The 23,691-nt window shown below is 48.4% G+C and overlaps 1 protein-coding gene across 5 annotated transcripts in view; it reads right to left on the bottom strand.

Annotated features, from left to right (window-relative positions):
* Nav2 (neuron navigator 2) overlaps positions 1 to 23,691 on the bottom strand; it is a 364,237-nt gene that overhangs the window by 21,974 nt on the left and 318,572 nt on the right. For 4 of the 5 annotated variants that reach the window (XM_029479481.1, XM_029479482.1, XM_029479483.1 and 1 more), the window contains 11 exons: positions 21,338 to 21,390; positions 20,354 to 20,377; positions 20,181 to 20,255; positions 14,905 to 14,988; positions 14,434 to 14,545; positions 13,227 to 13,372; positions 10,509 to 10,517; positions 9,943 to 10,115; positions 2,618 to 2,771; positions 1,266 to 1,428; positions 234 to 334 (listed from right to left, as the gene is read on the bottom strand). In XM_029479481.1, the coding sequence (XP_029335341.1) occupies positions 234 to 334; positions 1,266 to 1,428; positions 2,618 to 2,771; positions 9,943 to 10,115; positions 10,509 to 10,517; positions 13,227 to 13,372; positions 14,434 to 14,545; positions 14,905 to 14,988; positions 20,181 to 20,255; positions 20,354 to 20,377; positions 21,338 to 21,390 (1,094 nt within the window). The remainder of the gene's footprint in view (positions 1 to 233; positions 335 to 1,265; positions 1,429 to 2,617; positions 2,772 to 9,942; positions 10,116 to 10,508; positions 10,518 to 13,226; positions 13,373 to 14,433; positions 14,546 to 14,904; positions 14,989 to 20,180; positions 20,256 to 20,353; positions 20,378 to 21,337; positions 21,391 to 23,691) is intronic. The other variant, XM_021168571.2, reaches the window with a different exon arrangement.

Here is a 23,691-nt window from a genome sequence, read left to right as displayed (position 1 = left end):
AAGCTCTAACACCCATAGTCATGTAGCATATCACAGCACGTATTGGGTCCAGTATACTCTGCCATTCCAGCATCCCCTGGGTCTCGCAATGCGCCCCCTGTGAGTAAGCGGGACTATAGTGTTGAGAAAGGTGTTAGCATTTCCCATCGCCTTAGGTTTCCAGGTAAGTTGCTAAGCTAGGCCATTTCTTCCTGGGGAAAGGACAGGCGAGCAGGGAGAAGGGTCCGACTAACCTCCTTCCACTTCATTGCCTCCTGAAAGCTGACAACTATCTTAACATGCCTGCCTCCTTCCTTCCGAGCCGAGCATTCACCAGTGTCATCCAGCAACATGTCTGCGAATGGAAAACATCAACAGCCTTAGGCACGTGGGGGACAGCAAAGCTGCTTCCCCGACACCTCTGCCGCCCATGGGCGTGGCAGCAGGACAAAGCAGGTGTCAGGGTGCAGGGGAGGTGGGGGTGGGGATGGGAGAGGGTAGGATGAAGAATGAAATCACAAAAACCGATGGTGGGAAAGACCAGGGGGCCAGCAGGCTGACAATGCATCTTGCCAAATGGAAGTGCAAGGGAGACTCAACCAAACGACAGCAACGGTAGCATCATGGGTAAAATAAATAAGTAAATAAATAAAAGCGTCAGCCTTGAAATGCTCACAAAGAAAACTCAAGGTGCATTCTGGGATGACGTGCCAGCCTGGAGTCTACACCCCAACAGCCAGAAGGCTGAAGGCCCAGACACAGCTTCTGTAGGACCTGCTACCGAGAGGTACACGGGCATTGGGCCTGCAGATCAACATTCTAACATGGATTGAGCAGAACTTAGCATGGTGGGCAAGGAGAAAACCCAAGTTCATGGTCTGAAGAATTTGGGGGTGCTGGAGCAAAGCATGGAGCACTCTAATGGCTGGGCTCATGTTGGTAGCAGATGCACACCCAGACACAAACACACACCCAAAGTGCACACACACCTGCTACCTCACCATCAGATCTGTGGACCTGTTCATCCTGGAGAATAGAGTGCCGCCAGCTGCAGGCCTCCTTCTGCCCTCGTCCCATGAGTCTCCTCACCCAGGCTGGTAGACTAGGCCTGCCCAGGGACTCACACCACTCACCCAGACGTATAGACTCAGCTTGTCCCCAGCCACTGTGACTGTGACTGTGAGCCACTCAGTCAGGCTGGGCTGCACGGCCTGCTCCTGGTCCCACCAGCCACTTACCCAGGCTGGTGGACAACTTGACAGGTCCCCAGTCTGTCAGCCACTCACCTAGACTAGTAGACTCAGTGAGGTTCAGGCTGTGCTGGGAGAGCCCTAAAGACTGCCTCGGGGAGGCGGAGATGGACACCTGGGAGGGGGCCCGGCTGCAGCCACTGCCTTGAGACTCAGACTTCAGTCGGTCATTCTCAGCTTTCAGCTTCTCGATTTCACTCTGCCAAGAATAAGGGAGAAACTAACTCACTAGATGGACCCGGCCTTTGCTGGAGGAAGAATCTCGAAGTTCCCGGCAGGTACCAGGTACCTAGGTCAGTCAAACTTAGGCACACCCTTGGGGAGACTCAGCAACATGCCCCACCTTCCTTGCCATTCAAGACTCTGACAGGGCTGGTCCCCGGTTCACGGAGAATTGATCTTTAGGGGTTATTCAGAATTTGCTTTTCTCAGGGTCTGCTGCCCCAGTAGTCAGTATAAAAAGAGTCTCGGAACCAAAGAGATTTGAGAACTTGGGGTGTGACAGATTCCGCAGCTCAGTGCCTTAAGGAGTTGCTGGCTTTGTGACTCTGAGATGCACACAACGTGTTTCTGGAACACACTGATTGTGGAGCTGTCCTTTCCAGGAGCCTCTCTCAGAGACAGGTGTGCCAGGGAATGTTCTTTGGGATGCTGCTCTCCGGTGAGACCTCACTTAGCACACTCCATAGGAGTCCTCCCTTCTATAGCTATCCGTAAAGAACTGAAAGCATGCAAAAGCATGGTATGAAAGACTGGAATGCCTTCGGTCCACAGTAGAAGGTGGGGCTTTTAAGAACCAGTCTGTAGCCATCTTTAAAGGAAGCCACTGACTCTCCTGGCAGCAGGACATGGAAAGTTTTGGGATGAGGGCCAGGCTAAGCCTTGGAGGAGGAGTCCAGTTTGGATTGACAGAGGATACTCAGAGAGGAACGAACAGCATGAGACAGACAGTAGGGACACAAAGCCAGTTGCCATAGCTCTCCATGAGAAGCGTAAGAAGTGGGGCTAGGGAAGACAGAGGAGGTAAAGGGCAAGAAAGGCAGGCAAAAGGCTTAAAGGCCGATATAGGGGACCACCTCCGAAGGAAGAGAAAGTGGAGCCACACAAGGTAATGTGAAGACTCACTCTCTAGAGAGAGGTAGCATGGGGAGCAGCAATGGCCAGCACGACAACACACAGTCCTCACCTCGGGCTGTCACAACGACCAGCATATTGACCAACACACAGCCCTCACCCCAGGCTGACACAATGACCAACACACCGACCGACAGACACACAGCCCTCACCCTGGACTGTCACAATGGCCAGCACACAGACCGACCACACACAGCCCTCACCCCGGGCTGCCACTCTGCAGCTTCCTGGGGCTCTGTTCAGTATCCACTCACCTGCATCCTATTCATGGCCTCCCGGAGCTGGTCCAACTGGTGAGCAGAGCTGAGGGCTTCCAGGCGGATGTCTGTCAGCTTCATCTCCTTGTCTCTCAGCTCATTTCGTAGCTGCATGACCGTCTCAGCTTCGCTGTCCATACACTCGGAAATGCTAAGGGAAGAGGATATTACTGGCAAAAACAGCTGAGTTCCTTCACTTGGTCCTCTCACAGAGTGATCCACAAAGTCATCTCTCTGAGGTCAGCCATCACTCAGTGTTCAGCACCATCATCAACAACTGGCCCCTCCTCCTCCAGCCCCTCCCACTTCCTCATCACGAGAACCATAGCCAAAGCATCCAAAAGACAGATTTTGTTACTCTACCTGTAGAGCAGTTGGTCACCAGGAGGCCTCTGCTGAATCTTTCCCCAGCATTACACTAACAGAGGGTAATTAGGAATGGGTAGACCAGAGCAGTCTACCTTTGGGGTTTGCGCACGTCCCAGGGCAGGCTCTAAGAGTCAAGAGCAAAGGGTGCTCTCCCTCCACCCCCAGCCAAATGTGTGTGTGTTGGGGGGGGGGGATTTAAATATGAGTAGACAGCGTTAATCTGATCTTTATTTTATTCTGAAAACTCACTCTTTGAAGTGTCTAAAAAGATCTGCTGTTAGTCCTCCAGGCCCTGTCTGTTTGCTACACTCATTCTTATAGTAAATCGACAACAGAGTTGAAGAGAAAGATCCAAGACAATGAGGTGACACTGAAGCCAAAGCTTCCTCTCAGAGCGCTTCACACAGTGTGGCCAGCTGTCTCTCATCAGATCAGAGTGTGGCTGCTCTACTCAGGAAAGAGCAAGGCGGGGCTCCTTGCTCAGCCACTGGGGGTCTTATAGAACTCTTGCAAGTCAGTATGAGGTGGAAGATCTTAGAAGCCATGGTTAGTTGTAGCCTTTGGAAGGGACAGTTCTACTAAAATTAGTTCTGTGATTTCTAAAGGATGATGGGTGATTGGCCATGATTTGGATTGAAGATGGGAGAGAAAGAAAAAAACTCAGAAAGCCAAAGCTCCCAAGTTTGAGAGCTGGAGCTGATGACTGCCGGGAACACTGAATGCTTGGCTTGGAAGATGGCAGCCATGTCAGCCCCTTCCTAAAACTGGATGCTGGCTTAGAAGTCAAACAAAATCTACACATGAAACAGGCTGAGGTCCCAACCTCAGCTGCTAGCAGAAGACATTCAGACAACTGTTCAAAGAGATGCAGAGGCTTAAAGGAAAGTCTAATGCTCAATGGACTTGCCTTTCTAGGGCTGTTAAACCGCCTGAATGGAAATTCTTTCTAAATAACAAAACCACTTCCTACTTTTTCAAAGTTACCAATTAGCAAGCTGGGTGAAAGGACCTTGCATAGAAACGTAGGTAGCTGAGGCAGGAGGGTCACAGGTTCATAGCTTGTTTAGACCCAGAGTAAGGCTCTGTCTTTAAAAGAAGTTACTAGTAGCCTGGCAGTGGTGGCCCACGCCTTTAATCCCAGCACTTGGGAGTCAGAGGCAGGCGGATTTCTGAGTTCCAGGACAGCCAGGGCTACACAGAGAAACCCTGTCTCAGAAAACAAAACAAACAAACAAACAAACAAACAAAAAATAACAAAAAGAAGAAGAAGAAGAAGGAGAAGAAGAAGAAGAAGGAGAAGGAGAAGGAGAAGGAGAAGGAGAAGGAGAAGGAGAAGGAGAAGGAGAAGGAGAAGGAGAAGGAGAAGGAGAAGGAGAAGGAGAAGGAGNGGAGAAGGAGAAGGAGAAGGAGAAGGAGAAGGAGAAGGAGAAGGAGAAGGAGAAGGAGAAGGAGAAGGAGAAGGAGAAGGAGAAGGAGAAGAAGTAGAAGTTGTTACTAGTGGAGTTAGAGAAATGGCTTAGCAGTTGAGAGCACTGGCTTTGCCTACAGGGGACCTGGGTTCAATTCCCAGCACCCACATGGCAGCTTACAACTGTCTGTAACTCCAGTTCCAGAGGACCTGACACCCTTGAATGCATATACACGCAGGCAAAACATCAATGCACCTAAAAATAAATTAATCTTAAAAAAAAATTACTAACTACTGAGGAAGCATCTCAACTTCAGTATCTTCTTAAATCCAAACAAACAAAACGCAAGAACTCTCCAGAATGTGATGACCCTCTTCTGAGTCTCAATCTCAGTCTGCAGAACTCAATCCAAAGACCCTTCCACCAGCTCCCTGTGCTCAGGACGGCCTATAGCTTTTAGGGTTGAATCGCAGAGACATTCCAGTTTAATGGATGTGCTCTAGTCCAGGTCTTGCTGAGAATGTGAGGTCTGCTCCACACCTTGCTACAAGCTTTGGGTCTTCCCTTGTTCTACTGGGAACTCCATTCCAGGTGCTGAAGTAGGGCCCGCCCTTCTTCTCTAAAAAGCTCTCTCAGAGCGTCTTCCTGACCACACAACTTGGGGGTTGCCTTGCAAAGTTTTGTCTATCAGGGACTCCACTAAGTAGGTAAGATATCTGTCTACTCCCAGATTTGCTCTGAGACTTAATCCCAAGGCTTTGGTTTAATGATGCCTAGAGATGGAACTTTGAAGAAGTGATTAACACATTAGATGAAGTCACAAGAGTATGGCCTAATAACTGAACAGGTCGCTGTATAAGAGAAGAAAGATGGACCTGAGTGAACTGGTTTGCTCTTGCTCCAGCCAGTGATGGATGTCAAACTCCCTGGCACCCCAACCACGCCAAGATCCAGCAAGAGGGCCAACCGAGAGTGCTAAGTGGGGCTGGAATACACACCCAGACCGTAAGCTTGATGAATGTCTAGTTTATAACACATAGGATCTACTCTGTGCAGTCACAGACACAGAAAACATCTGAGATGGAAAGGGAAGAACACGGCGCCTTCTTCCCCCTTGTTCTGCTTGACCCCAGTTCCTTTAGAACTATACTGTTCTCAAGTCATTCTGAGCATTTAGTCACACCTACTCTCACACAGTAGGTATGCAGCAGTGTTTTCTGAAGATATCTGAAGCATATTCTTCGATTAACTTATGGTCTGCCATGATTCCAATTTTAAAATGGGGGAGAATGGGACACAGAGCACCATCGTGCTCAAGGTCACACTATTTAAGCATGGCAATCCGGAATGAAATCTGGAGGAAGGGGGTTGCTTAACTCTAGGCTCCTGGACTATACCCAGTAGGTAACCAATGTGGGCCTCTCTACTCCCGAGACCATGAACTAAAGTGACCTGATGTATTTTTTTTTTCAGTCTCTAGCACATTATTCTATCGTCTCCCTCTCTGTCTTTCCAGAAGTGGGCTGGAGGCATACCCAATTTTAAATGCCTGGAGTGTGGGAAACGTGGCCTCGCCACAGCTGCCATTGCCTCACCCACAGAGGAGGGGTTTCTCTGAGCCTAACCCCTCTGCACTGGGCTTCATCTTTGAACTCCCTCTCCAACCTACATTTGCACATTTTTACAAACCTTTCAAGGTTGGAAGTGAGCACTTGCCCTCAGCCCACCCTTTGGAAAAAAACGAGACCCAAAACAAATCTCTCCAATGTCCACAGAGGCTGTGGAATGTAAGAAAAGGGCAGGGGAGCTGAGAGCTGGCCCTGCCCCGTCCCTGTGGGGACAGTGGTTTGGAAGGCGCTGGTTTGGAAGGCGCTCTCTTGCTCCTCTCTCCTTTGATGCCGCAGCTTCCCTGCCTCTCTGATGGGCCACCCAGCGGACTGTGGCTGGGGTTTGCATTCCCTCTCTCACGCAGTTCTTCCCTCTGCTCCTGGGTTTCCTCCCACGCCACCGGCCACTGTGCTTTTTTTCTTCCTGAACTTTGAATGTCAGCACATCAGAGCTAGTCCTGGCCCTCTGCTCTTCCTCTTCAGTTCACCCGACTCTGAGTCCCCACTTTTCTCAGATGTGCATACGTAGGGGCTCCAGGGTGGCTGATACCTCCATAGGAACGGATCACACATGTCACCTGACTCAAGCAGAGGTCCAGATGGACACTGGTTGTGGTCTGAATGTGAGGTGCTCTCCTCCCCACCCCAGCCTCTTGTGTTTGAATACTTTGTTCCCCACTGGGGTGGCTGTCTGAGAAATCTGGGAACCAGTTACAAGTTAGAGCCTCACTGGAGGATGTGAATCACTGGGTGTGGGCCTTGAGGCCTTGTAGCTCAGCCCCTACTTCCTGTCCACTCTGCTTCCTGACTGTGGATGCAATGTGACTGGCCACCCTGTGCTCCCACTTTCATGCATTCCCCACTGTGATGTTTGTAGCTTTTAAAGCTTTTTTTTTTAAAGCTATAAACCAGGGGGCTGGAGAGATGGCTCAGTGGTTAAGAGCACTGACTGCTCTTCCACAGGTCCTGAGTTCAATTCCCAGCAACCACATGGTGGCTCACGACCATCTGTAATGGGATCTGATACCCTCTTCTGTTGTGTCTGAAGACACAACAGTATATTTACATACATTAAATAAATAATAATTTAGAAACAAACAAACAACTACAAGCCAAAAGAACCTTTTCCTTCCTTAAGTTGCTTTTTCTTAGGTATCTGGGTCACACCAATAAGAAAAGTAACAACTAAACTACCCCCACCCTACCTTATCTACCCTTTAGTCAGCCATGGCAACCCCCCGCCCCCAGTGTCTCTAAATCAACAGAGCATCTACCACCTCAGGGCTGGGGTAGGATGAGGGACAAGAACTAAAACCTGAGGAAAATTATTCTGTCAGATGGATATGCACAATGGTAAATAACAGAGCAGCTGAAAGGGGTGGGTGGCGGGTGTTACTTTATGCATGGAAGATAGGCTGGGCCTTAGGGATAAGGTCACCTTAAACCCGAGCAATAAATACCCAGAAGGAGAGCGCATTGGTCAGGGGGCGTGTCAGCAGCCAAAGGTTTGAGGAGAGGTGTGTGACTGAAGGGGTCACAGGACAGTGCAGTCGGAGCACAGAAAATGCTGTCTATGATCTCCCCACCCCCACCCCTGCTCCTGATGGCCTGCACTGCCTTCCCTAGAACTCCCATTCAGTCTGTCTCAGCTTTCTGCCTAAAACTCTTCCGCACCTTGCCACTGCCCAAGCAATCGGATGTGGCCATACTCATTGCAGAGCTCTGTATGCTACAGCCTCACCTATCTCTCAGGCCTCATCCACCATGCTGTCCCTTGACCATCATCCTACAGCAAGCAGGCTACCTGCCCCATCCTCCCCTGCAGACTTATCAGCCCATTTCCATATTGAGCTTCTTATACTGTTGATTTCTTGGGAAGACAGCCTTGCTCAGTGTGTTTGATCTGTGATCACCAAAGCCCATTCTCTTTTTTTGCTTGTTCCCTAACACGGTAGTATGGGCCTTGGGTTCCAGACAGTGGAGTTTGGTAGGAGTGGACAGGTGCATCCTGCAGGCCTGGCCTACAAGATCTTGCTTACATACTTGTCTCCTGATCAAGCTGGACACAGCATCATGGAGCAGAAGTTCTCAGTCAGGGCATGCTACCTGCTGATGCGGATGTTCCCATCAGGAGGAGAAAGCTGACCAAAGCTCCTGAGCTTCAAAATCGGGTTTGTCACAGCGGCTTGTGTTTCTGACCAGAACTAACCAGTGGTTCCTTCTGTTACAAAGCTCTCTGCTGCAATGCCCCACTGAAGAGGGGCCTCCCCAGACCACCCCATGAAAATGTATCCCATATGATTCTTACAATCAACCCTTGGGACAATCTGCCTGGATTTTCTAGGCTTCTCTGATTACTGTCTGCTCATCCCACAGTAGATGGGATCAAGCCAACAAGGAATTATAAAAATCTGGGACACTGCTGTAACAGAACCAGGAATGGTCCCTGGTATGTGGGGGTGGTAGGGTGGACTTGGGAGAGGAATAAACCACATTGTTCCATGTAGGGATGTATATAAGCCACAAAGCATGGTCCCCCTGTGATGGGCAGAAGGCATATAAAGCCTTAGTCCCTAAGGAATGTCAGACTCTATGGCCTGGTCTTACAAACCACTGCATACCAAGTTCAAGTTCGGGAATTAAGAGCAGACAGTGGGCTCCTTTCATCTCTTCTCAGGTGACTGCTGAGTCTAGATGCTCTGGGATGGATGGTGGAGACCTCTGCTGTCTTTACATCTTGAGAATCCCATGTGAGAGGGGCTCATACTCTCAAGCTCATCTTGAAAGTCTTCCTCCAGAGTCATGTGGAGGGGATAGAGATAGCTCAGTGGTTAAGAGCACTGACTGCTCTTTCATAGGTCCTGAATTCAATCCCCAGCAACCACATGGTAGCACACAACCATCCATAATGGGATCGGATGCCCTCTTCTGGTGTGTCTGAAGACAGCTATGTGTATTCATATACATTAAACAAACAAACAAACAAACAAATAAAGAGTCCTGTGGAGGAAATACACAGACCTCCAAGAGAGAAACCAAGGTTTCTCTATGACAAATCTCATCCTTTCTCTGGTCCCTTGGTGGCTGTCCTCTCTTACACATTGTCCCATCTTGCTGATCTCTCTGCAGGCTGCTTTTTTTCTGGTTCTTCCCCAGGGACCCTAGATCTACTGTAAATGCTCATGGGGGAGGCTTTCTCAGTGCTACAGAAAGCCAACTGTGTTGGGTTCTGAGCTGATACGCAGATATTGAGTATGTATCCAACAGTCAATACCTGGTCACCCCAAGCTATTCTGTCCCAGGCTCTAGAGCATTGTGTTCTTAGGTAAGGCACAGGACTGCCCTCCTACACTCAAGCGGAATGAAAACTCAAGTCAAAGTGAGAATCACCAGCAAGGATAGTGCCAGGGCGGTTGGCTCTTCTCTACGTAACTAACAGTGCCTATGTGCCTCAACAAACCAGCTGTGCCTCCAAAGAAAGACACTCTAAGTGCCACCTGTCCTGAACTCCCCAAGGGGTGACTCTTGGGATGAACCACTGTATAAGACCCAAAACAACCAACATTAGATTTTAACTAAAGAAGAAATGTACAGTCTAAGTACTTTACCCCAGAGAAGCCAGAATTTCAGAAACAAACAAGCAAACAAACAAACAAACAAAAAGCCAACTGCCTACACCCACACAAGCATCTCCCTTTGTATCAAAATGGTGGAGGCTTTGTTGCAGCTGTTTATCTTGCTCAACCCTCAGCATGGGATAAAGTGACAAGATGTACAGAGAGAACTTACACAGCATGATGGGCAGCTGCTGATTACGAACAATGGCACCCCGATGAAAGCAAAGCCTTGGGGGGCAGGGCCATGCTGCACGACAGGACTGCCACGTACAAGAGTGGGCTCTTAGGAGCCAAAGGTATTCACTATTAGACAGACTTACAGAGAGTTTGAGTGGGCATTCCTCAGCAGTGGGGTGGAGCCCGTAGACCCATTGTGTGGCAATTTTGGTGAGGAAGGCAATGAAGAATCCGTCATCTCCTCGATGTCCGAGTGAGAGGATGCTGACTTGGGGGACTTCTTCTTTCCAAAGGCTTGCTTGAAGGAGCTGCGTAACTGAATACACAAGATGGTCAGCCTGGTAGAGGCGAGGCCCCGGGGTAGAGGCATGCTGACAAAAGAGCAATTAACCGGACCACATTTCCCCCCATCAATGCAAAGGCACCCAACAGCTCTGTGGGATCAGTACATTCGGGGGAGGGAAGTTATTTGGCATTGACAGCTCAGGATGGGCCTGTGGCAGGGGAGTGGGGGCATTCCATGCCTACTCTTTGTTCCACAATAGATGCCAACAGCAAGACAGAGCCTGGCTCAGCGGGTGCGTGTGGGAAGATGAGGTTACACAGCAATAAAGCAGGATGCTTGGATGTGGGGACAGATGAGGATGAGGTTAGTCATAACAATGGATGGGTTAGCTTGGTATCTGAGAGTAAACTTGGTCTGGCTTACCTCATTGACCTGCCAGAGAAAATGCAAGCAAAACAAAAACAAAAAACAAAAAAACAAAAACGGGGAAAGAAAAAAAAAAAAGACAATTTTTAACAGAGAAAGCCAGTGACAGGGAAAGCTTAGGACTTTTCAGATGCGACATGGCTCATAGTACACACCACACAGAGGCTTCTGGTGGGAGTGGGATGCTCCAGCAGCATGGGCTGGGTCAGGGACATCTTCTTCCATCGTGAAAGGAAAGGCGGGGGGAGCTGGGAGGGTTCCTACAACCGGGACTCTTCCAGCCTCTCTCCACTTGCAATGGCTTCCCTGCTTTCCCCGAATGCCTGGTCACTTCCCTGCCTCTTCCCAACCATCTCTTATTCTGAGCGGCATCAGGAATGCACATCTTATCTCCGTAGCAATGGGGGACTGGCGTCTGCATTGGGCCCTTGGGTCTGTGAAGCTCTCTGCGGCATCCACTTAGGGGTCCCTGCTCTGCGGCCATGAGGAAGATAATCTAACAAGCAGAGAACCCCGCCATCTCACTTCGTACTCAAGAATCTCATAGCTGTCAGTGGAACTCATTAACCACCGTGGAAAAGGGAAACAGAAAAGGGGCAAGGCCATTCCCCAGCCCCCAAGGCAGACATGGAAATTCTGATGAGAACGTGAGAATTAAACAAAATTCTCCAAGGGCCATGCAACATAGACTTTTCTAGGCTTCAAACAAAAATAACCATACTTCATCCCCCAAAGGGGTATTTTCGGAATCATCCCCTTTTCCTGGGGCCTTTTGTCCTTCGGAGAATGCAGTCTAGGGATTTCCTTGCTTGTGAGTCAGGAAGCCTCTCTCAGTGGATGTGTCTCGTATTCGACAAGGTACTTATTGAGCCTGTGGGCAAGCCCAGCCCACTGCCCTCTACTGATGCTCCTGTTTGCAGACGGAAGTCATAGGACCAGGCTTTGCCACACAAGCCAGAGAGTTAAACCCTCTGGTAGAGTATCAGGTGAAAGAGGAGGTTGCAAAGAATTCAGAATTAATCTTTGGGGAAAGCTGAGACTGTCCATTATCTGTCCTTAAGTGAGAATTGTCTAAAAGCAACATACATAAGGTTCAATTCTTGGCTGGAAGAAAACGGCCATGAATTTTCTTTTTCTTTCCTTAAATAATAATAATAATAACTATTATACAAATTTATTATTATTGTTGTTATTATTGTGTATATGCGAGTATGAGTATACCACCACGCATGCGTAGATGGCAGAGGACAACTTTATAGAGTAGGTTCTTTCTGTCTTTCTGTGAGTTCTGGGGGTCAGACTCAGGCTGCGTGGCTTGCATAGCAAGTATCTTTACCTGCTGAGTCATCTCACTTTTCAGAGATAATTTTCTTATCGTTTTGAGAATCTGACCAGACTAGATTATCAACTGCATATTCGAGATGGCAATGTAAGCTAGTCTCCTCTGATTACAGCAAGCAGGTTGCTAAGAAAGAACTTTTAGCAACCTAAAGGAAAAGAAAAAAAAATCAACCAGAATAAGAAGAGAATAACATGAAGATGGCCTGGTAGATCACCTCCAAGGTGAGTTACCAAGAACCAGCATGAAACCCCAACTCCTCCGTCCTTAACTAGACCTCGCCACCCATCCAAGATGACACAGATGAGGAGATGGGTATGGATGGCATAAAGGACATGACGCCACATGAAACATGACAGTGTCAGAGCTAAAAAGGGGCTCTGGGTGCCTGGCCACTTCAGATCTACCCAGCGTGTTCTTGGTCAGTAACACACCTCCCTAACCTGCCTTGAAGCTGTGACAGTCGTCATAAAACTGTGCAGAAGTGCTAGGGACTCTCTTAGAGAAAGCAGCCTTCCTCACTCCAGGCAGAAAAATCCAGAAGCCGTTTAGAATTATGGATAGCAACTATATTAGACTCAATGTTCTGGAGTACAAGTCTAAACTTGGGGCCCCTGACCCCATAACACTGACAGTATGAAATGTACTTATAGAGCATGGTTATGAAATTCTCAGTGAGAATATTGGCTTGATATTATACAAGGCAATTACATGAACAAACAAACAAAGACAGCCCAGCAGTGGTAAGCACCTACAATCCAAGCAATTGGAAGGCAGAGGCAGGACTGGTACAAGTTGGGGCTAGCCTGGTCTACATAATGAGTATGATGCCAGCTAGGCCTACGGAGTGAGTGAGACCTTGCACTAGAAAAAAGCATCATATTTATATATCAGCAAGTAAAGATTATGGTTAAGGATGAAAAAAAACTACTGATATATGCTTAAAGAACTACCTTGGAACTAAAAGGAAACTAGGAGCAATTTTGCTAAAGGCTGCGGGAAGGGGGACAGAGCTCAGCAGGAGAGCACTTGTCCTTGAGCTTCATCCTGGGGCTCAAGGACAAAATAGTAATAAGGGTAAAAGCTAAGCTCTAGAGTCTGTGGCCACTATAAGATGAGAAAAAAAATGACATCTACATGAAATGAAAGATGGGCACATCACATGGTCTCATGAAGAGGAAGACCACAGGTGGGACTTATCAATGCCACTGTTTTGCTGAGCACAACATAGATTTTGGTCAAAGGCCTGCCTTGGATCTATCCTCCAAGGGTCTATGGTTCTGAGGTTAGGAGGCAGCCTGGGCTTTATCTGGGGACATTTATTCTGAGAGAGACCGTGATGCAGTCCCTGGGAGAGTCTAAGGGTGCACACTCACCCAGTTTTTCCTCTTCTTTTTCTTTGAGTCACTCTCTATGTTGCTGCCCACACTCGAGTGGCTGGTGGCGCTATTGATACTGGAGACACTGTCCGAGGAGTGTTGCCTGCGGATGCGTAGGTCTGTAGCCTGGGCACTGCCATTTCCTGGAGAGCAAAGGCAAGGCATGTCACCCATGAACCTTAGGATCCAATCTTGTTTCTCCAAGAATGGCCTCCTCTGACTCTAAGGCATTTGTACGGAGGCACCATCGCCTCCAGGCCCCACTCTTGGTATTAAGAGCCTTGACTGATAATGTCTATGCCCTCTTTCTTTCTCAGGCTCTCCATGCCATCTTGTCTTGTCTTCCCTCCGCCTCCAGCGCTCTTTCCTCTCCACTCTGGATGGCCAAACCTTTCTAACCCTTCCCATCTCAACTCCATCACTGCTGTTTCTGCGACCCAGTGTCTAAAGAACAGCAATGCCCAGAAATAACGAGATGGCTGAAATCATGGTTGCAGCTAGCTTTCCTCCTATGGCTACAAGTGTCTCTAATCCTTAAGACATCTATGCTATAAGTAGAGCCAGAAGGCCTGAGGGTCGGTGCCCACTTCTGCTCCTAACTATCCTTTGACCTTGGAAAGCCACCACCACCTCTAAAGCACTTGGCTATCATTAGTATGGTGAGCTAGGGGCCAGTCAGGTCCTCAGAAGAGAGTTGTGGAAAGATAAGCAAGTGTTAAGGGGGAGATTTCTTGGCCTGGTGTTAAAAACACAGGGGAAGCCTTTTCTAAATACAAGGTACCCATTCTGTACCAAGCATAGGTGCTGTTCAAATGGGTATTGCTGGAGCGAACTCACATACATGCCCACCAACTAAAGACACACAAAGCCCAACAATTTGTTGAGGCAGCTTACCAAGGACAACTAACAGATGAACCCATTCTACTTTCTCTGCCATCTGCATATTAATCTTGGAAACATGAGAGAAGCCATAAAACACTATGATGTTTCTCCACAAGAACCCATTTCTTCTGTCTCTAAGACTGATAGAGAAGAGGCTACGCTACACTAGTCATCTCTGCAGTGGCCAGAAGCAAGCAGATGAAAGGGGTCTGCCTTCTGGGACCAGCCCCTTGGAGGTCTCTCGCCCCCTAGCAGGAGGGCTGCGTATAGCACTGCACGAGAGGCTGCATGAGAGGCCTGTCCAAGGCATGGCTCACGCTACCTTTGCAGTTGAGCTCTGGTGTGTTGATCACTCCATTAATGGCAGCCTGGGCAGCTGCATTCTGTTTCTTCAGCAGCTCGATGGTTTTTCTTAACTCGTTCAGTTCTGAATCCTGAAGGTGAGAAAGATATAACAGGTACATCCCAAACCAGCTCCATAAAGAACAACTCGGAGGCCAAAGACAGAGGAGGGCAGTGTCAAAGGAGTGTCGCAGGGATCTGCCTCACACAGGGATCTAAACGCAGTTGTAAGGACATCAGGGAACACATAAAAAGAGGGGCCAAGACCACTAGATCCATAGGAGACGCCAGGACCAACTCTTGGTTGAGCTAGGCTATACCCAACATGGACCTACTCTTGACATTCAAACCCTCGTTTTGCATGTCCCAAACTAGTCCAAGACATACATTAAAAAATCTGCATCTTTGTCTGAAATGAAAGAGACAGCAGCAAACGGCACCCCAGCCTTACCTTCTGCTCAGCGGTCATAGTTAAACTCTGCAGCCTGATGGTCATGTTTCCCAGACTCTGCTCGAAGGCTGCCACAAGGTGAGCCTAGAGAGGAAGAAGAGGCCTCAGTGACATCATCTTGCAAGGTCAGGAGTGGGTTCCTATCAGAGCCTCTTCATGTGGCCTGGACAGGTTCAGCCTTTTACCTCTCTGGGATCGTTTAGTCTTGCCTTGCCTTTACTCAAATACTTCTTCCTCAAGTGCTCTTCCTCCCTGTGTGGTACCATTTCCCTACCCACTCCTTGCCTAGTTTTTAATGTGTCTGTGACTGGTGATACCACCAGTCCGGGTCTGCTCTCTCACTCCCACAAGCCCACTGTTACTCAACACTTTGAGGCTGTCCTTCGAAAAACATGGGGTTTGTAACTGCCATTAGGGCTGACTCCGCAGCACACTGTAGCAGGGGATCTGCTTGCCGTTTACCAATCACTGAGCCCATAATACAGGGTTATGGGAGGCAGGGTTATAGAAATGAACAGACAAAGTGGCTGGCTTATTTGCCTTGTTATAATCCTCATTAATAAAAAGCCACCGAGAGGCCCATCTGCTCCCTCTGTGAAAAAAAAAAAAAACCTTTCCCAGCCCCCCCCCACACCCCAGGGAGACACTTTTTCCTAGGCTCCTGCACACTTTGATACACTCTTGTTAGAAACAAGCCACCAGATGCAACATCTTACAGAAGGCACAGAAAACGTTCCAAAAGTGGCCAGTTATAATTAGACTATGCAATCAGTCTTCAGATGCTGCAATGTAACGATATAAAAATTATGTGTGCTGGGTTGGGTGGATAGCCCAGCTGTTAAGAGTGCTCCTTCCACCCTGGGGGGTTTTAAATCAAATGGGAGTCCATAGGCAAAGCATGCCCGCCTGTCTGCCTTTACCACCCTGAGCCTCCTTTCTGTCCGACATCTATTTCTTATTCTTGGTTCGGGTTTTCTTTTTAAAGATTTTTACTTTTATTTTATGTGTATGAGTGTTTTGTCAGCATATATGTGCGTGTATTATATGCATGCAGGTCTCTGAGGAAGCCAGAAGGGGATGCAAGGTCCCCCTGGAGCTGAAGTGCTTGTAAGCTACTGTTGGTTCTGGGAACTGAACTCAGATCCTTTATAGGAGCAGAGGGCTATTCTCAGCACCTATGTTGAGTGGCTCACAACCACCTGTAACTCCAGCTCCAGTGTTTCCAATGCTCTTTTCTAGCCTCAGTGGGAGCCTGAATATACTGGAGCAAACACACACACAAACACACAAACACACACACACACACACACACAAACACATACACACACACACACATAAATAATACATAAAATAAATCTCTTTTAAAAACAAAACAATAGCTAGGTGTGGTGGTACTTGCTTTTAATCCTAGCACTAGGAAGGCAGAGGCAGGTAGATCTCTGTTGAGTTCAAGGCCAGCTAGGACCATATAAAGAAAACAGACAAACAAATAAAAACAAAAGCCAATCTTAGAATCGAGAAATGTGTTTCTTGGTGATTCTAGGGTCAAGGTCAAGGGTAAGTAAGCGTGCCAACACTAAGCTTGTTTGTACTTGGAGAATGATGAACACATGTTGTGTCTTTGTTGATATACTCAACTGCTGGTTGAATGGGAAATCTGGAAAATGCCAGTAAAGCCAAATTTAAGGGACTGGAAAGATGGCTGAGCCGTTAAGAGCACTTGCCATTCCCACAGTGATCTGGGTTCACTGCAGAGCTGGGGAGGACCAGCTGGGAGACTGGAGATAAATCTGAAAAGAAGTGAGTCTTAACCACACTGTAAAAACCCAGAGGAAAAGGTGATCGGTGTCCCCAGGGAAGGAGAAGTGTGGGACAACAGGTGGGCAGGGCTGTGGAGTCAGCCTGGATCTCAACCTAGAAGGAACTGCAGTGACTCAGACTTCATCAAGATAAGCTGGTTAGGGCTAAGAGAAGCTGAGGCTAGGACCACTTATTGTCATGGAGCAAAGCCACCATCACATCGAAATTATATGGATGGCTTCTTTTTTATTACATTCTCTATTTATCTGAAATGGAAAAAAATACCTCTGTACATTAGTATATCTTCACCTCAGGGAAAAATCTTTTTATCTATCTATCTATCTATCTATCTATCTATCTATCTATCTATCTATCTAATCGTCAGGGTCTCACATTCTTCCTTAGGCTGGCATGGCAGTCACTACGTGGTCTATACTGCTCAGGAACTCGTGGTAATCCTTCTGCCGCAGCTTCCCTTGGGTTGGGACTATAGACATGGTCACCATACCTACTAAAGCCAATCAACTCAATATGACCCAGTGAGTGGAGGAGACGGGTCAGGACACAGTGTGCTGTCCTCACCCAGAAGAGGAAGGTGTGAGGCTTGATGGCTGGCATTCATCTTCAGTCCTCATCTGACTGTCACCCAGGACCCCAGTGTGATCGCTCTTCAGTTTTTGTGAACCTTCAAGCAGGGTGACTTACTCACACTGTGAAAGTGTGTTTGCAGGCTCAAAGAGCAACCACTTAGGCTCTGAAGGTTCAGAGATCCAGGTCTGCTGGCAAGCCAAAGGGGTGCTTTTGTGTCCTCAGTACAGCTATAAAAACACGGGGGTTGGAGGAGGTGGGGGTGGCTGGACCTAGCAGGGCTGACCAGCACATACAACGGCCTTCCCGCCAAGTGCCATTCTCACATTCCCAGGGAAAACAAACGGAGAGCTAGAAAAACACTAGCTAGGGCAGCTCTGAGTAGCTTGTCCTAGGAAAACAAACACAGCTTGGTCTCCAAGAAAGATGGCAGATAATAAAACGCGAGCGGCTGAGGTGGAGGGTGGTGTGTGCTAAGAGTAAGTATTTACTTTAAAACAAAACTGGACTCAGCGGCGTTTGTGAGGCACAACACACTTTTGGGATAACATAAGGAGCCACGCTTCAACCCTTCTAGCGCGAAGAGTAGAACACCACAGGCCGACCCACACAGGGTTCCTGGTGGCAGATCAAAGTGATGGAGGGATCAACCCAAGGGCATTGAGAAAAGACTTGTACTTGCTGTTGAGTCAAGGGCAACAACTAATGACTGTCACAAATCATGAGGCATTTTCTGGGGGGCGGGGGGGATGACCGTCCTCCTCCCTGAGGCTGCATTCAGTGCTGGACTCAAGTGTATACATTCAGTTTTCCAATTAGAGGGCCTATTCAGGATATAAGCCTGAGAATTCAGGTCTGAGATTGTTTCTCATTATTTCTTGACTGTGTTAAGTGTGTGTGTGTGTGTGTGTGTGTGTGTGTGTGTGTACCACATTTAACTGTGAGTGCCTAAAGAGGTCAGAAGAAGGCATCAGACCTCCTGGTGCTGGAGTTATAGATAGCCATGAGCCATTGGATAGGGATGCAGGGACCCTAACTTGGGTCCTCTGGAAGAACAGCCAACGCTGTTAAGTGCTGCGCCACCCTTCCAGTCCTCCAGTGACCTTTTCATAGCCACACTGATAAGGGGCTGGGTGAAGAAAAGAACTGCAAAGCACATAGTGGCCTGGGTGTTGAGGTTTTGGGAAAACAGTCAGAGGTTTCCAGCGACATATAAGAGCTTGGGAGACAGATGAAGGCGTTTACACTTCCCGGGCTTGTAATTAAGGGCGCTTCACGCTTCGGATGCAGATCTAAAAGAGCCACACTTCCTGGAGTCAGTCAGGCTCAAGCAGGCATTCGCAGGGCAAAAACGCCAGGTAAACGACTACTCTGGGGCTTTGACTCACTCTCCTGGTCAAAGGAGTGCAGCCTTTGAAGTGGCTTCCATTGTTAGTATGTGGCGAGGTCTCATAGTGAGCTCCCCAAGTCCATCAGCACCACTGCAGGCTCTGGTACCCTGCTCTGTGCTACTCTGTGGCTGCACTGGGGACTCCTGGGCAGGAAGTCTGGCCTTGGGGCCACTCAGTACCTGCCGAAACCTGAGGTTTTGCCTTCTGAGTCTCATATTCTATGGCTCACAGCCCCTCAGTTGGGCCCCTCTGTGGGTCTCCCAGATAGGGATGAAAGACTCTTGTTTGCCCCTCCCTCCCTCTCTCTCTCTCATTCTCTCCTTCTCCCTCCTCCATTTGGACCAAATAGCAACTTCAACCTCCAGAGGGGCAGGGTTCTTCTAAAGGTCCCAAAGCCCCTCTAAGAGCTCAGAGACTCAGAGTCCCTAGCCTTTCCTCTCTAGGGCTCTTCCCATGGCTCTGTGCTCACTCCTGGCCACAGGTGCTAACTGGAGAAGTCACTCACACTTCACCTTGGCCCTTGCACTGATTACTCGATTTGGTTAGGATGGGTACTCTTCTCCTACAGGATATCCATCTGGTGTCACTTCCTGACTCCGTCCTACCTGCTACCAAGATGGAGCTTGTGCTCCTGTGCTTTCCTTCCCGTATGGCAACAGTGATCACGTACCAGGGAAACTGCTCATTTTGCCTCCCCTCCGCTCCAGAGGTAGCAGCGATTCTGCCTGCCTTGCTGTTGGGACTCACAGCCCAGTGTTGCTGGCACTAGAAAAACGTAGCCAGCCAGACCAAGGCTGGCAGTGCTGAGCACTGTGCATGATGTAATTACAGAGCGCTGCTGGTGTTTATTGTGAAGCCATAGGTGTCTTTCTTCCCCTGAATTCCCTTGTGTTCTCAACTCCCTTTAGACTGCAGTCTTCAGAAAAAGGAAGGGAGGCAAATTAATTCTTAAAAGATTGCGAGCTTTGGTCCACTCGCAACATGACACAAGGAGACAATGATCATCCCACCGTGCAGATAAGCAAAGGCAGACCCTAAAGTTACTCAGCTCGTGCCAAGCATATTGCTAGCACCTGACCTAACACCAGTGCCTGCAGGGCTAAGACATGTCCTTGTGAGCCCAGAGTTGCTTCTTGAATGTCCAGAGACCAAGTGCCTCAAAGCAAGGCTCAGAAAGCAGACAGCTATTTCCTGACCCATCTCCAGCTTCTACTCTGTCGTGTTCTTGCTTCGCACTGTTTTATCCCCTCCTACCCTGCCACATCCTTGGTTCCCTCCCTGTCCAGCGCTGTCAGGGGTTTCCACTTAGTGCTGTCTTCAGCTCCTATTCCATCCCTGGCTCGCAGCACCCTGTTTTGTCTGTGGCTCCCACTCAGTCCTATCTCCTTACCCACGCTGTCCTGTCCCTGGCTCCTGTGAGCGTGTGTGTGTGTGTGTGTGTGTGTGTGTGTGTGTGTGTACGCATGCATGTGTGTATTCTCTGGAATCTGCACTCACATTTGCAGTCAGCTGGGTGGTCAGCGCAGACACCTTTTCCTGGGAGGCATCCAGCTCTCGCCTCAGCTTTCGAATCTACAGGAACAAGCAACAGAGTCAGTCCATTTCCAGACTGAGCATCATGGGACCAACACTAATAATGAAAACAAGTCTGACCATAAACTGTTCCTTACCTCTGACTGGCATTTTTCTTCTGGCTGTAAATAAAACATAAAATAAAGGACATTAGAACAGCAGAGGAGAAAGACCAGTGCAGCCCAGCAAACTCAGAAAAATCCAGATTTTTTTTTTAAGATTTATTTTTATTTTATACATGTGGGCATTTGCCTGCATGTACATATGTGTGACCATGGAGGCCCGAAGAGGACACTGACTTTCCCCAAACGATAACTACCTACAGGTGGTTGTGAGTAACCATGTGGGAATTGAATCCAGGTCCTCTGGAAGAGCAGCCAATGTTCTTAACTGCTGAGCCATCTCTCCAGCCCCTTAGATTTATTTTTATCATTTTAAACCACGTGTAGGTGTGCGTGTCTGTATGTGCAGGTGTACATCAGTGCGGGTGCTCTCCGAGTCCAGTGGCATGGGATCCTCTGGAGCTGGAGTCACAGGGGGTTGAGAGCCAGCTGACATGGGCACTGGGAACCAAAGTTAGATTCCCTGGAAGAGCAGCAAGTGCTCTTAACTCCAGAGCCATCTACCCAGGTCCTGAAATTGAGGATTTTGATTGCCTTCTTTTCTGGTACAATTCTGTAAAATGGGACAATCAAATCCACCCATCAGAGAGTCCAAAGAAGAATTAGAAAGAATGATATATGTTCTAGCTGAGGGATGAAGAGCCTGGCTTTCATATGAAGACGTGGATGTAAGGCGGGGTTGCATATGTGTGTACTCATCTTTTACGTGGGGACTGGGGATCAGAACTTGGGTCTTCCTGCTTGTGCAGTAAGCCCTTCACCCACGGGGCTCTCTCCCCAGTCTCAAGGGGGATGGGATAACAGTTGTTTGTGAATTTCCAATCTTTTTCTCCCAGGAGCTGATCCTTTCATAATGGGAACACTCTCTGCAGACAGGGTGCTTATAATTATTACACTTGACACACTTGATAACAATATGTGAGTGACAAGCACGGCCACTCAGCGCTGATTTAGACTCACCGTGGAGTAGATGGAGGACGTGCTGGAAACCAAGGACAGGGAGGATCCATGAACTGTTGGAAGTAAATAAACAGGGGTCAAAGCCTACAATGGCTGCCATGAAAGAGAAGAGAAGGGGCAGGAGGCAACCAGCATTTCGGGACACCACTGGCTCAGCCCGGCTGTGACTATCATGTTGGCTCAATACTTGCTAGATTCGGCACAGGTCAAAGCCAACTATGAAATAATCCACTAAGGAAGTAACTTTTTAAAATAGTACCACATTTGTCTTAGCTAGCAAAATCATGTAGAATTCTAGGGTCATACATTCATGTAACCAAATGTCCATACCACCGAAGGTTCAAAGGCGGGGCAATGTGATTGTGGAGACGCTTGTGCCTGCACCCACTCTTGTCCAGTGCACTCTTCTGTGTTCTGACTGTGGGACAAAGCTGTCCTATCTCCTACCCTGCTGCATGCTTATAGATAAATATTTTCAATATAAGAGTCTTTGGTCACAATAAACTCCCACAGCTTTGTAGCAGAGTATTAGTGAAAGCCAAGTTTCAGCTGAAGATAGAGTCTTGTATTTGTACAATGCCTGCAAGTGATGAGCAAGGGTGTTCTCTTTCTTTCTCTGTAACCATAGAGTCTGACTCAGAACAGGACTCTTAGCAGCCCCTCCCATTTCCAGCTAGAGGAGCTTTTTCATTATCTGCTCTCACTTTGAAGCACGCGCTTTTCCAGACCTGGGTATCCAAGCTGCTTCTCTTTCAAGGAACATCATTTTTATTTTTCTCAGCTACCTCCTGGCAACTCGTCTGGAAGACAGAACTGGCCCCGTGTCAAGACATGGCGGGGGTTTTAAGTGGGCACAGCTTTTCTGATCACAGGTGGAAAAGTCTTATGTCCCTACAAGCCACCAGGGTAGGAGCATACCCATGACCGAGGAAGGCGGGATGGGGGAATCTCTCCACCCGCTGTTGAGTTCACCTGCCAGTCCAGTGGTACGCTCAGCCTCACTTAGCATCTAAAAGATGCTGCTGACCAGCAAGCTGTTGAACAAACAGTTCTGTCTGGCACTTGGGAGCTTGCCCATGGTATTTCCACTAAACCTTCCTTGACCTCCCTTTGTGTGTTCCTCTCACACGTGTCTATCCCGGACTTCTTTCCCAGGCAAGCTCTAGATGGTGCTTGCCTGCCTCTGAGGCTCTGCCAGTGCAGCCCTTTATCCAGGGTGCTTCTAAATCCTAACTGCTCGAATCCAGCACAGCCCTGAGCTCCTTCTCCTCTCACTAGAGGTACCCACCTCTGCCTCTGAGGCTGGGGCTGGGGCCCCACCAGAATTCACATCCACCCTTCCCAGGTAATGCCAGGTTCTAGAGCTATTCCCTGTTTTTCTACCAAGCATGACTAACCTGACTCACACCCCATAAAAGACAGTTTAAGGTGTTAATAGCCAATAATGGCTTTTCTGTGCTAACATGTCCACAGGTTCAGAAGTCCCAAGGCACTTAAGCATGACACAGGCTGCAGTGGATGGAGCATTTCGGAGGCCTGTCGGTGAAAGAGACATGGGTTTCGTGAAACCACCTCCAGGCACACTTACAGGGCTGGCTCAGAGGCCTAAGCAGGGCAGCATACAGACTCTGGCTGCCATTTTGTCTCTAAGTTTTTCTATCTCAGATCTATCAAGTTCCCGGCAGTCAGGACCAGCTTAGGGACTCAGGCAGAGGAGGCACATCTCTCAGGCTTCAGGTGGAAGTGACTACTTTCTCTGTAATTAATGTCTCTCACTTGGAAATCAGCAATAGCAAGGTTGCAATACATAGAGACAACCACCTTGGCTATCCAAGCCCACACAAACCTGAGTATGGTTTGCCCGAACTGCTGTGACTGGCCCTTAAGATGAGAATCGAAGCCTGGAGAGAGGGGCATGGATCCTCCTGGACCATGAGAATTTCAGCTCCAAACCCACTAAAGCATGAAAGTGCTTCTCACTATATACCTCCAGAATTCTATAGCTGGACAGACAGAGACCATCTAAATCTGATATTCAAATCACATGACTTGCTTACGGTTACACAACATTTCAGGTGTTGCTGACCGGAAGCCTGGGCACAACTCTACTCTCCAGTGACCAGCTCTGCTGGGTTCTGCTCTTTACTTTAAAAATCCTTTTAGTGGGCTGGCGAGATAGCTTAGTAGGTAAGGATGTTTGCTACCAAGCCTGACTGAGTTCTCTCCCCACGACCCATATGGTGGAAGAAGAAAACCCTTTTTTTTTTTTTTTGGTTTTTCGAGACAGGGTTTCTCTGTGTAGCCCTGGCTGTCCTGGAACTCACTTTGTAGACCAGGCTGGCCTCGAACTCAGA

Source organism: Mus caroli, chromosome 7 (genome assembly GCF_900094665.2).
Source record: "Mus caroli chromosome 7, CAROLI_EIJ_v1.1, whole genome shotgun sequence".
NCBI lineage: Eukaryota > Metazoa > Chordata > Mammalia > Rodentia > Muridae > Mus > Mus caroli.
The sequence above is the reverse complement of the archived record's forward strand: the minus strand, read 5'-3'. Positions and strand labels throughout refer to the sequence as shown.